General features: G+C 36.4%; 4 protein-coding genes across 4 annotated transcripts; 2 read left to right on the top strand and 2 right to left on the bottom strand.

Annotated features, from left to right (window-relative positions):
* Positions 1–5,571: 5,571 nt before the first annotated feature.
* Positions 5,572–6,441, top strand: LOC120206514 (probable serine/threonine-protein kinase PBL28). The gene is made up of 3 exons (XM_039206149.1): positions 5,572–5,858; positions 5,945–6,126; positions 6,259–6,441. The coding sequence occupies exons 1-3, from the start codon at positions 5,783–5,785 to the stop codon at positions 6,304–6,306; spliced, it is 306 nt and encodes a 101-aa protein (XP_039062080.1). The 5' UTR covers positions 5,572–5,782; the 3' UTR covers positions 6,307–6,441.
* Positions 6,424–6,883, top strand: LOC120206469 (probable serine/threonine-protein kinase PBL28). Its single transcript, XM_039206112.1, has 3 exons — positions 6,424–6,439; positions 6,527–6,699; positions 6,785–6,883. The coding sequence occupies exons 1-3, from the start codon at positions 6,424–6,426 to the stop codon at positions 6,881–6,883; spliced, it is 288 nt and encodes a 95-aa protein (XP_039062043.1).
* Positions 6,884–8,314: 1,431 nt separating this feature from the next.
* Positions 8,315–9,848, bottom strand: LOC120206512. Its single transcript, XM_039206148.1, has 2 exons — positions 9,062–9,848; positions 8,315–8,697 (listed from the first exon to the last, which is right to left on the bottom strand). Exons 1-2 carry the CDS (start codon positions 9,718–9,720, stop codon positions 8,427–8,429), a joined length of 930 nt encoding a protein of 309 aa, XP_039062079.1. The 5' UTR covers positions 9,721–9,848; the 3' UTR covers positions 8,315–8,426.
* Positions 9,849–10,103: 255 nt separating this feature from the next.
* Positions 10,104–11,760, bottom strand: LOC120206511 (protein ALTERED XYLOGLUCAN 4-like). The gene is made up of 2 exons (XM_039206147.1): positions 11,371–11,760; positions 10,104–11,257 (listed from the first exon to the last, which is right to left on the bottom strand). Exons 1-2 carry the CDS (start codon positions 11,579–11,581, stop codon positions 10,167–10,169), a joined length of 1,302 nt encoding a protein of 433 aa, XP_039062078.1. The 5' UTR covers positions 11,582–11,760; the 3' UTR covers positions 10,104–10,166.
* Positions 11,761–13,413: the final 1,653 nt, after the last annotated feature.

Below are 13,413 nucleotides of genomic sequence, written 5' to 3'. Positions count from 1 at the left end.
CTTTCTACCCTAACCTATTTGTAGCCGACACACACACAAGGAAGGAATTAACTTGTTATAATCTTGAGTAAGTTCCTCAAATGACTTAGCAAGAGAAATTTGAGTGGAAAAAGGCTATTGAGAGAGTGAGATCAAAAGGGGAATTGTTAAAAGCCATAATTATATTCCCGAGAGTAAACGCGAGTGTTGAGTGGAGTGATCTTATCTTTTCTTTGGAGTGAACTTGTGAGACTTTGTGAGTTTGCTGGTAAGGTTTATTTTTGTTTTATTTACTAACCATGTCTCAAAGTCCTAAAGGAAATGCAGGTCAACCCAATTTGCAAATGCAATCACTGATTGGAGAAATGATGAGAATTTTTCAAACATAATTTGATGTTCTCCATGAGAAACTAGACCAAAGACAAGATCAACCACAAACTAGAAACAATGATACTCCTCGGAGGCAACAACCTCTTCCAGAAGATGATGTCCCAAATCCTTATGATGAAGAAGAACCAACATTGATACAACGACCCAGGCGTGCCAATGTTGATGATAACATGAGCAACATAAAAATCAAGATTCCTCAATTTTAAGGAAAAACTGATCGGGAAGCATATCTTGAATGGGAAAGCAAGGTGGAACATGTTTTCAGTTGCCATAAATATTCCGAACTCAAGAAAGTAAGATTGACAGCCATGGATTTTGTCGATTATGCTTTGATATGGTGGGATAAACTTACTATTACTCGGAGGAGGAATGGAGAAAGACCAATTTCAACATGGCTCGAAATGAAAGGTATCATGCGTAAACGTTTTATTCCTACTCATTATCACCAGGACATGTTTAAGAAATTGCATAACCTAAAGCAAGGCTAAAGGAGTGTAGAGGATTACTATAAGGAAATGAAAGTGGCAATGATCCGAGTTAATATTGAGGAGGATCGTGAAGCAACCATGGCTCGATTTCTTGTCGGACTTAATCCCGAGATTGCCAACACACTAGAGTTGTACCATTACATAGAACTTGATGAAATGGTGCAAATGGCTATGAAGATAAAGAGGCAACTACGGAGAAGATCTATATCTCGCACTACCATGCCTTCAAGATGGAGTCCTAACAATTTGAAGAAGTCTACTCCTACTCCTATCAAGAAAAAGGTTGAATCCTCAAATGCTTCCCAACTCAGCAATGATAATCGAGGAAAAAAGATCCTTGAATGATCAAGAGACATCCGTTGTTTTAAATGTCTTGGGAGGGGGCATGTATCCACACAATGTCCCAACCGAAACACCATGTTACTACTTGGAAATGGTGAGATTGAATCTGACCATGAAGAAAAAAAAGCGCCACCACCACTAACAGAAGTTGAGGAAGAGGCTAAAATTGGTGCTCCGGTGGAAGGTGAAGCCCTAGTGGTCAAAAGAAGTCTAAGTACTCAAGTGGTAAAGGACAATGCACAACGGGAAAACATCTTTCATACACGTTTCCATGTGAATGAAAAGGTATGTTTCATGATCATAGACGGTGGAAGTTGTACCAACGTAGCAAGTACCATTATGGTGGAGAAATTGGGATTAAAAACATTGAAGCATCCAAGTCCCTACAAATTACAATGGTTAAATGAATGAGGAGAACTTAATGTCAACAAACAGGTGATGGTTCCTTTCTCCATTGGTAAGTACAAGGATGAGGTTATGTGCGATGTTGTTCCTATGCATGCTAGCCATTTACTCCTTGGAAGACCATGGCAATATGATAGGAGGACCATTCATGATTGTTTTACCAATCAATATTCATTCAACCATGGAGGGAAGGAGATCATCCTAACACCTTTGACGCCTAAACAAGTCCAAATTGATCAAATCAAGATGAAACAAAGTATTGAGGCCATGAGGAAAGGAAAATCGAAGTTAATAAAGGAGGAAACCAGCCCAAAAACAAGTGCTTGTTACAAAGATGTCTATTGACAAGACGCAAAGTTGATGATGATTTTTCTAACCTTAACAATACAATAGTTTCCTTTGATTTGCAGGATGAATCAAGCAACACAATCCATCAATTTGGTGAACTAAAGGATATGACTTTTCAAGAGCCAAGAGGTGCGATTATTGAAGAGCAAAGAATGGTAACTCTTCATCCAAATGACGTGATCCATCAAGAATCAATAGTCATGCCTATTGAAAACCAAAGGGAAATGATTTTCCATCCAAAGGGCGTGACTTATGAGGACATCACTATTCCAAGAGTCATCACCTTTCATGAATCAATGCATCTATCTATGGAAAGGGGCATGATTTTTGGAATACTAAAGGGCACCAACATTCAAAGCCAAATGTCTTCAATAGACATGAACTTTGAACCTACATTTTTCAGGAAATATTTCTTAACTTTAATTTTGTTTGATCATATTCATACTAATGAAAGTTTCCTTTCTTTTCAGATCAAGAACTTACAAGGCATTCTTTCAAAAGATATGAACCTTTTCATAAGGGTACTTATCGAATGGAAGGATTCAAGGAAAATAAGATCTTTCGATTTGAGGACAAATCGATTAAAAGAATGGGAGGATGATGTGATCCAATTCAACATCATGGATATTCCACCCTTACAAGGGAAGAGACTTTCTAACTTTACACATATATATGCTTATTTTATAGTTATTTTCATCTACATATATTATATTTATAGTTATTATGATGATTACTTATCCATTAATATGTGAAATATAAGTTATCATAATATATTATAGTTCACATTCTTATATAATACATTATATAAGTTCATTTACTTAGTTTATTTATTTATGTTATGCATGTAGGCACATTCGGCCAATACTTGGGAGCTACATTGGAGCTAAATGGAGCATGTAAAAGCAAGGATACTTACATGGGAACGATTAGGAGAGCATAAGAAGCAAATTGGTGAAAAGTTGTTTTGAGGCCATGAGCTCATAGCTGGATTGAGCTGAAGATTTGAGCTACAAGGTGACCTCATTTCAGCTGGGGAGCTGCACCATCATCACCACTTAGGACACTTCAAATATGCCCTAAGTCAAAATTTGTGAAATCGTACCTTTTCGTGAATAGTTGCCAACTCAAGAGGTACCTTTTCACAAGGAGCTGTCATAATGTTCACCATGATACAAGTCACCTATAGCCAGCTCACCTTTAGCTCATTCACACCATAAGTAGCTCAAACATGAAGGGACACATTTCTCAAACATTGTGACCTTTCATGAATGATGCTGCCCATGAAGATGCCTTTACATCCAAGAGCATGCTGATGAAGATATTGTAAACATTGGAGGTTTAAATCATCAAGGAACATGATATAAAGCTCCATACATATTCGGCCACACACATGCTATGCACATGAGAGCATTTGGCGCCAACATAAGGAGGCACATCACCATTTGGCCAAAGAGAAGCATTTGGCGCCAAGATGAACAAGCATCACCATTCGGCCAAGGGAGATGCCTTCCCATCCTTAGTCGAATCATCAAGTCCCTTTATGAAGGGTTAGTCGAAACAACACCAAGCCTATAGACATGTTCTTTTATTTTGAAGCATTATGTATCTTCCTAGAGACATGTATCTAGCCGAAACATCATGTATCCATTCGACCAAGCCCTCTCATTTCCTATAAATAGAGTGGCTTGCCATCATTTGTACTCATCTCATCTCATCTCATATATTAAAATTACTCTTGTGAGTTAATTTCTCTTCAAAGTTCTTTGTGAACTTTATCGATTAAACAAGTATAGTTCCTAGACTTGTGGCGCCATTCCTTCCATTTTGATTCCAAGATTCCTAGATTGATATCTAGTGGGTTGAAGACACGATCACCGCCCCTCAGGCAAGTTTGTGAAGACCGGGATTGTGCTTCATAGCATAGTTTCCTCTTTGGCGCGTTTGAGATACAACATCACCACCATTGCCATTTCATCATCATCAACATCCTTCATCAAGACCATCACCAATTCCATAATTCCGCAGCCATCTCTATTCTTATTCTTTCTATTTCCATTACTTATATTATTATTCATTTCTTAAACCCATCATTAATCACATTTCTTTCTTATTATGTTGCAGTCAAGCTTATAATTCAAGGACATCAGTACTTGTCAATCCTAAATCGGAACACAATAAGACTATCTACTTTCTTTTCACCAAAGCGTGTACATCGCCTTACATCACATACGCATATGCATATATATATATATATATATATATATATATATATATATATATGATGGCTTGGACCCTTGCTTTGCCCTGCTTGATGGAAGTTTGTGGACAGATTCATAAGTTTTAAATGCTTCTGTCGTGCATGGTTTCTGCGTGAACAAACAAAGCTGTTAAAGAAAATCCAGAAATCATATATTTGATGTATTTTTGTACTTTGGTGTTTAAAATAGTTAATGCTTTTGAAGGTTACTTTCCGTTTATTTACCTGCTCATGTAATTATTTATTGCTTGCTTTCTTTTGGTCTTTTCCGTTTATTTATTCCTTTTGAAGGGTGTATAAAATTTTATTTGATTCAAATTAGTTTAATTTTTGAAATTTAAATTAATAGATTTAATTTAATTTTTAATTCAAGTTTTAAATGAATCGAATTTAAATTTATTGGGTTTGAATAATAAAAAAATGAAAATTAAAACGAGATTGTTTCTTTTTAGCCGAAGTGTCTGACTCCCTTATTTCTTCGATTCTTCTTTTGTTTTAGGTCTTTCTTTTTATTAAATTTGAACAATAGGTTCCTCAATCATTGTAAAATACACGTGTAACTTCAATCCCTCTTTTGAATAATATATATTTCTTCGATTTTATCTTCAATCTTTACATTTTATTCAATTTGGTTTTCTGACTACAACTTTTTACAGTCTTTAATCCCGTCAACTTGTTAACTTTTTCATACTCTCATTTTGTCCTTAAAATCTCTTATTAAAAAAAACATTATGATTATATTATATAATTTTATATAATATTTGAATTATTAAATAATATTGTAAATCTTATTTATCCATATAAAAAATATAAAAAAATATATGTATACTTTTGAGAGATTCCATCATTACCATGATATTGTAAATACCTGTATTTGAATTTCAATATAAACTCAAATAAATTTATTCAATTCAGGTTAAAAAAATAAATAAAGCCTGAATGATAAATGATATTCATAAATTCAATTAATTTGAAAATTTTCACCTAACTCGATCGAATACTCGACCCTATTTATAAGAAGTAAGAACTCAGTTATTAGATGATAAAATGATGCTATCTAATGCATACCTGAAAGGAAGAATTGGTGGATTCTTAGGCCCTCACATTGCTGTAACAATCAAATAAAATAAGGACCAATCCCTTACGTTGTCATTTTCATAACAACAGTAATGTTTTTGAATTTCTAAAATTGGTAGTGAGAGATTTGAGTTTGGAAGAAAATAATCATGGAGAATGCCACTAAAACAAATCAATGAAAGCATCCTCTCAACGGCTACCCTCAAAATCTCCTTTCAAAACCCAACAAAAAGGCAAAAGAAAACTGCATGGAGAAAGAGAGTAATAGCAGTAGTGGATTCAATTTCAAAACCAACTTTCTTTTTCCCTTTCACCTGCCTTTTCTTTTCCTTCAAGTGCCAACTCTCCATCTGATATATGTTTGTTGCAAAAAATGGTCTATACCTCTTTTTCAGGCACATCCTGAGAATCATTTCCTTCTATTCATATTGTTCAAGCATTAATCTGTCGGTTCAATCATCAAGCACAGGTGATTCCATCCGAGGAAGGAGATACAATGCCTCTCCGCTTCGCCTCAGCATGGAAAAAACGCCGGAGATGCAACACCCGGGATCATACCGACCCTTGTATTTTATTTTCCTTCACATGATAACCTGTTCATCCTTTTGCAGTGTTTTTTTTAAAGGTTCCAATATCTTCCATTCCTACTTTCAGGGACATAAACCTGCAGAGTACTGGGGAATTGAGGATCAAATGCCCCAGCAAACAAAACGTCGTCACGGGTCGTCAATTTTCACCCTTAAGGAGATGGAGGAGGCAACGCGTTCTTTCAGTGACAAGAATCTGCTCGGGAAAGGAGGGTTTGGCCGAGTCTACAAGGGCACTCTACAATCAAGGGAGGTATTTATTATTTTTCCTAATGTTTGTGTAGCAATAGCTTTGTTTGTTCCATGCAATAGTTATGCTTCAATAGGCGGTAATGAACCAAAGAGTAAAGAAAACATACAAAAGTTCTCTTTCTGTATTCTTAAGGTTGTTGCAATCAAGAAAATGGAGCTGCCGCCATCCAAAGTAGCTTAAGGAGAACGTGAATTCCGTGTTGAAATTGATATCTTGAGCAGACTTGACCATCCGAACCTGGTTTCGTTGATAGCTTATTGTGCAGACGGGAAGCACCGGTTTCTAGTCTATGAATACATGCAAAAAGGAACCTGCAAGATCACTTAAGTGGTAGGTTTCTACTCGAGTCTGTTCCCAACCCAGTCCCTCATTCATCTAACATCTATCAAATCATAAACAGCTAAAATAGGTATTTGTGAAAAGAAACTGGATTGGCCTTCAAGGCTCAAAGTGGCAATCGATGCATCTATGGGACTTGCTTATCTCCATTCTAATTCTGCAGTTGGAATTCCTATAGTTCACAGAGATTTCAAGTCCACAAATGTCCATCTAAACGACAACTTCGAAGCAAAGGTAAAAAACTTACAAACTTTTCGGCCAGAATTGACATTATAAAGCATATTCATCACTAAAACTCGATTTACTACTCTTTTTGCAGATATCAGACTTTGGACTAGCCAAACTGATGCCAGAGCGTCAAGAGATTGATATGACTGCAAGAGTTCTTGGCACATTTGGATATTTCGATCCCCAGTAGGCCAGTATACATCAGTATTCATCTTCATGTCATAAACTTACTCCCTACATTTCTCTTCTAATTCCTAACAAAAAGTATAGATAAGTCTAAAATACTAGGAAAGCAAACTCATATACAACAAATATCCAATTATTTAACTTTCATCAGAAAAAATACTAGATGTTACATTTTAAATTAGGTTAGCAACAACAAGCATGATCTCGGTTTTTCATCTGTCTTCTCTTATGATAGACAGGAAAATTAACTTTACAGAGTGATGTTTATGCATTCGGAGTGGTTCTTCTAGAGCTCCTGACGGGACACAGGGCTGTAGACTTAAACCAGGGAGCAAGTGACCGAAACCTTGTAGCCCAGGTATGTTATAGGTAATAACAGCTTATAATTCAAAGAGGTTATGGCTCTAAGGTTTCAAGGACTTGCAACAAATAAGTTGGCGGTCGTGGTCTATGTTACAGGTTAAGCACATACTGAATGATAGGAAGAAATTACGTAAGGTGATTGACCCAGAGATGGCTTGAAGTTCATACACAATCGAATCTATAGTAATGTTTGCAAGCCAAGCATCACGCTGTGTCCGTGTTGAGAGCAGAGAGCGACCCTCAATGCCAGAATGTGTTAAAGAACTGCAACTGATTTTCTGTGCAAATGCAAAAGGCCTAGGGCATGCCTTTTAGGATGGGTTGAGAAATGCAATTTTCTAACCAGCAGTAAAACTGTATCATATCAACAATAAGGACGCCATGAGTTAAGAGCAAACACTATTACCGGGTAAATTTGATAAGAGGACTCAAAGAGACAAGGTATTTGAGTCATCTATGAGTCGAAACAAAAGAAATATTAGTAGGATTCATGTTGAAGAGATAATATATCCCCGTATTTGTTCTAGTTATCATCACCAATTTATTTGTTAATATTTTGCTTAATGCAGCTAATTCTATGTATTGTACATTGTGTGAACACACTTAAATAAGTATTTTGCACACACAAAAATGATAACAAATAGCGGTCTTTGATTTAGTTTGCACCAACAATAATGAAAGCGCATAGAAAGGCATCTCATTTTATCCCTTCCCTGATCATAAGTTCGTGCTCAAAAACATGTTAACGAAGCAAGAGAGAAGAAGTGCATTAGAAGTTTGTATAAGACAATAACTTGAGAAAAAGTGACAAGCAATGGATATGCTGGATGCAGTTTACTCTTCAAGTCTGCTCTACCATGCACATGATGAGTCATAAACTAAACACAATGAGATATTTTAAGTAGCCATTGAATTCCTAGTACCACATCCACTGAAATGAATGATCCTAGCAAGCTTTTTGAACTCCATTAGGGACTATGAAAAGAGACAGAGTGGCAGAAAAGATATAAGAACAAAATCATCTCCTCCAACAAGCAGAAAAAAAAATGACAGGTTTATGACAATGAGCAACAAAAGGAGAAGCGGGAGTAAGAGTTTCAGTAAAAAAAAATGGGTTTTATGTGTGACTCGAACAGCTCTTATCTCAAACGGGTATGATTACAGTATGATTTCAACTTATACATTTATGAGAGATGTTCCTCACCGGATTCCAACATATCTGACTCTGAGAAACTGGTAGAAACCGGGAGTTTCTTGCACATCAAATGCTTACGTCTCTGTAATGTCAGCAAGATAAATATACTGTCCGTTTGAACAACATTGTATCCTGCTTTTATGTACATGTTGAATGGAGCCTCATCGATCATTCTGCAATGCAAGTACACCTCTTTTGAAGAAGTCATTCGAGATATTAGCTCCTCACTTGCTTTGAGAAGATGCCAACCAATCCCCCTCCTATATGATTCAAATGCAAACACCAAGAATTAGATAAAAAAAAAAAAAAGAGGCCTTTGTTACTAAGTTCAACCTGCAATGAGAGCGCTTGTTGACTACAAGAGTAAATTTTTAGTCCTAAAATGGCTTCAACATTACAAATGCCACATTTTATTTTCACTTATTAGTTAACCTAACAATAATCTTTGACCCTACTAGTGTGTAGAACCACTATCCAAATGAACAAACTCAACTTAGAACATATTGAGCACATTAACATGACAAATCCAACATCATGTCATTATTCCCTTCCACTAATATCCACCAAACAAGGAACAGAGGAAACTAATACAAAAGTACAATAAAAGAAAACTTTTTTTTTTACCTTCTAAGCTCCTTTGTGACAGTCATGTTACAAATATATGGAGAATTCTTAGGAGCTGTAGGTGTAGGAGGAGAAGCATTAGCACCCCTTTTGTCGAAGCAAACCTCCACTGTTCCAGCCAGTTGCTCTCCTCTCTTCCCACCGTCCTCTCTATAGAACCCAACTAGAGTGACAGCATGTGGCATGGAAGCTCTCCTCTCCATCAAATACTGTTTCACGAAGAATCTCAACAAAGCCTCGTACTGCAAAGACATGAACACTGACTCGGCGAATGACAAAGCCAACAACCCGACGGTCAAATCCATTTCCTCGGTCCTCATGACCCGAACCCACAACGACCCAGATTCCAACTGTTGAAGATAGACGAAAGACTCCAAAGTTTTGAACTTTTCGAGCTCTTCGTTTGTTAAAACGCGGCTTCCCCTTAAGGGTTCGTCGAGGAAGGAGAAGTAGTGAGTGGGAGCGATGCAGTTGGTGGAGGAGGAAGAAGAAGGGAGACAGCATTTGAAGCCGTGACGATGGAGTTTGCGGAGGGGAAGAAGAGGGTTTCTAGATGAGTTAAAGGATTGAACTTTGGTGGGTTTTAATTCGGTTCGGAAGCGCTGGTACTGTGGTTGGAGATCTGAGCAAGGAGATAGTTTAAGTGCTGCTGCTGCCATAGAAACTGTGAGCTTATTTTAGATCAGAATCTGTTGTTGATGAGATAATTTTGGAAAACATCATCTAAAAACTGTGGTGGAAAACGTTTTTTAACTGAAAGCATTCCCTTTTTTTTTCATTTGAGAGTTTGGTTGCGATTTTGTGGTCTTGCAAAGAACACGAAGTAGATGGCCAATCTGATCAGTTGACGGGCGAACCAAATCCATCCATGTCTCCTGAAGGCACGTGTTTTATTCTTCCCACAAGTCGTATATCTTCATTTATTTTTAATGATTTGAGTTATTTTAACACTTCTATTCAATTACTCTTTGAACTGATACCACTTTCTCTCATATAAACAAAGATAAGTTTTATTAAAAAAATGTCTTTGTTGATGTGATAAATACAGCTGGACAGCAAGAATGAAATCGAAACCCTGAATTTTGTATCGTATTTGCCTCGCCCCTCATTCTCCTCCCCTCCATCTTCTGATAACATGTAACATTATCTGATTCCAAGTATCGATCGGACCCGGAAGACACCAATGTACACAGTCGTTTTGAACATGTTCTCGAACTCCATCGGCGAACGGAAACCGATACATATAAGGCCCCGGATGACCATCTCGTCTCATTAATGACAATTTGGTCACATCCAATATCTCAAGTCTCAACCTTCCAAATTGCTTTGCATTCACTTTGGCGGCTTCGATTTCTTCGACCGCGATCGATCTCATATCCGCATCCATTCCTTCAACCATCTTCTCTCCTTCCTTGTAAGGCTCTGTCTTCGGACAAGCACCAGCCTTATCCCATTCGCCTTCAAAATGTGAAGGAGAAAAACTGGTTAAAAACACATCGATTCCACAACCACTACCCATTTTCCTTTCGATTATCGTCTCGAGAGCGGTCTTTATTGCCTTCCTCATCACACCATAGAAGCCTATCTCGGTGTGGTTCAATCCAGGGCAGTAATGGCAACCCAAAACAGAGCCACCCTCATAATAGACAGCAGGATGAAGAAACCAATGGCCTACTGAGAGTACAACCGTATCTAAATGGTCCAAATCAGATCCCCACCTGTCATCAACAACATCAACATACAATTCATTATGATCCGGACCATCTTTCGATTTCTCAACACCTCTAACAAGAAAAGGCGACCAATAAACCGATACGGTAACGTTATGAGAATCGAAGTGCCATGTACGAAACTTGTTATCCTCCCCGTTCGTGTAAATCGGGTTGGGATTTGAGGCGGTGGCCAGCATGCAAAGGAGTGATTCCCATTGGTTCCTAGCCATAGAGTCACCTACAAAAGCTATATGCTTGTTGCTAACAAGGTTGAAGAAAGTGTTGGGATCAAACCTTGGGAGCTGGCATTGGTTCGGTTGCCATCGCCAGTAAAGGTAACCCAAGTCTGCTCTCCCATGTGAGATGCAATTTTGACCGTCTTTGATAGTACCACAGGTTGTGCCATTGTATAGAGGCCCCATCTTGTCATGGACCCATCTTCCATTGGTGTAGTTACATGGAGTCTCATAAGCAGTTTCTTCTTCTGCAAAATAAGCAAGAACAGATAAAGATCGAAACTTATTCAATAATAATACCACCCATAATCGAAAAAGTGATAAAAAAAAGTGACAACTTTTGTTTCTTCACAGCATGTACCTCTGAAGAAAGATAAAGAGGGAGGCGAAGGAGAAGGAGAAGAAGAAGAAGAAGAAGTGAGAATGATGCGGTTGGATACAAGGAAAGGGAAAAAATGAAAGTAGAAGCGACAGAGAGCTATTGAGAAGGAAGCATAAAGAACATAAGGCAACAACTTAGTGGTGAACGAACGAGAGCGAGTTGGGCCTTTGAGTGGACTCGTTACACCCATTTTCTCAAAAGACAAAGATTGGTCTGTGTTTTTCTGGGTTTGTTATGGTTTTGGCTGCCTCAGACGAACTGTGGAAATCAAAACAGTGCTTTTGTTGGTAGCGGCCGAACGGAGGGAGAAAGACATGGAATCATAATGATCTTTTTAGTCCCTCAATTTTATTATTTCAAATTGCAAAGCGAAATTGTTGTTTAGTTTAGCACCGCCGTCTCCGTAGAAACTAGACATGTGTGCCACTGTCTACTTCGATATTTATGGTTTTAAAATTCTACTGCTAAATAATTATATTGACTCTTTATTATTTTAAAGTTAAACCAATCTTTATATTTTATTATTATTATTATCTAATTGATGAAACTTTTTTATACTCTCAATTTTAAGGTTTAGTTTTAACTAATCTAAACTGATCCGTATCGTATATTTAATTTTGGTGAAGGATTTTTTAACAAATTTTTTTACATATATAAAGACTCAAATTTGATATTTTACCTCTTAAACCAACATGTTGGTTCATTGATAAATTACACAGGGTTCATCAAATATTGTTTTCAAGCCACGAAGTAAGAGTAATAAAACGGTGGACGGTGATAGCCGAAGTCACAAACGTGAACGTTTTAAGAAAAAGAATAGACTAAAAGCTTTTCTTTTCGTTGCGCATTATCATGATGACATCCCCAAAAGTCATAATGGAGATGATGTATAGCCATGGAGAACCAGTAGGTTGAGGTGATGATCATGTTCTTCCCATCTAATTACAATCGAATTATTTTGTATTTTAATTGCACTTATATTGACAGTAATATTTAAATTGTGATTATTATAAATGATTTATTTTTCTAATTTAGATAAGAAGAAATGATACTCGATGATTCATGATTAAATTAAATATAATTCAAGTTACTTGATGAAAAAAAATTAAAAATAATTTGAGAAGAGAAAGGAAAAGAAATCTTCATCAAAAGTCTTATCTTAATCTTGATTAAATTTTTTACAATAAATATTATTATTCGTGTTAAGTTTAAATCATAATAATTACTCGTAAGTTAATAGATTGAACTAATATAATCGTCTGATAATAAATTTAATTATATATATATGTACATATAACAAATTATATCAAAAACATGTAATTGGTTAGGAGATGTGAGACTTCGGAATTTATGACGAAAATCTCTTCTTATTTTGGAGGACTTCAATCATAGAAAATTTGTTTTTGAAAGAAGATCGGAAGAGGTGTAATAAATTATAATATTATTAAACTATTAAAATAATAAATAAAAATATACTTTTTTTTTACAAATTTAAAGTTTATATATTTATTAAATAAAGGCTTAATAGTAAAAAATGTGCTCAATTTATGCCTCTTTTTTCAATTTGGTGCCTACGTTTTTTTGGGTCTAATTTGGGACAAATGTTTCATTCCGTAACTCATTTTGGTGTCTGGCCGTGATAAGCAGTTAATTTGGGACGCAAAATGCTACATGACATGAGTATAATAGTCAAAAATGAATTTTGTAATTAAAATAATAACAAATTAATTAATTGAAATTGAAAACAAGGGAAAAAACCTATTTACCTTTAACCTTAAATAATTTTTCTCTCTTCCCCTTCTTTCTGTGCCCCGTCACTCTCTTCCCATTCTTCTCCACCCTTTTAATGAAATTTAATTGAAGAATCCTAAGTTAATTCTGGGAATCTGCAGGTAGGGAGTGAAGGATGTCAAGTGGAAGTTCAAGGCCTCGTTACGGTTCAATGGTCGTGGAATGTCATTGTGGAATGAAAGCTCCCATTTGAATTTCTAATAAGCCATGAAGTAAAGGGAAAAAATTATG

This window comes from Hibiscus syriacus, unplaced genomic scaffold, assembly GCF_006381635.1.
Source record: "Hibiscus syriacus cultivar Baekdansim isolate YM2019G1 unplaced genomic scaffold, ASM638163v2 tig00013808_pilon, whole genome shotgun sequence".
In the NCBI taxonomy this organism is placed as follows: domain Eukaryota; kingdom Viridiplantae; phylum Streptophyta; class Magnoliopsida; order Malvales; family Malvaceae; genus Hibiscus; species Hibiscus syriacus.
This window is presented reverse-complemented; position numbering and strand designations above follow the sequence as displayed.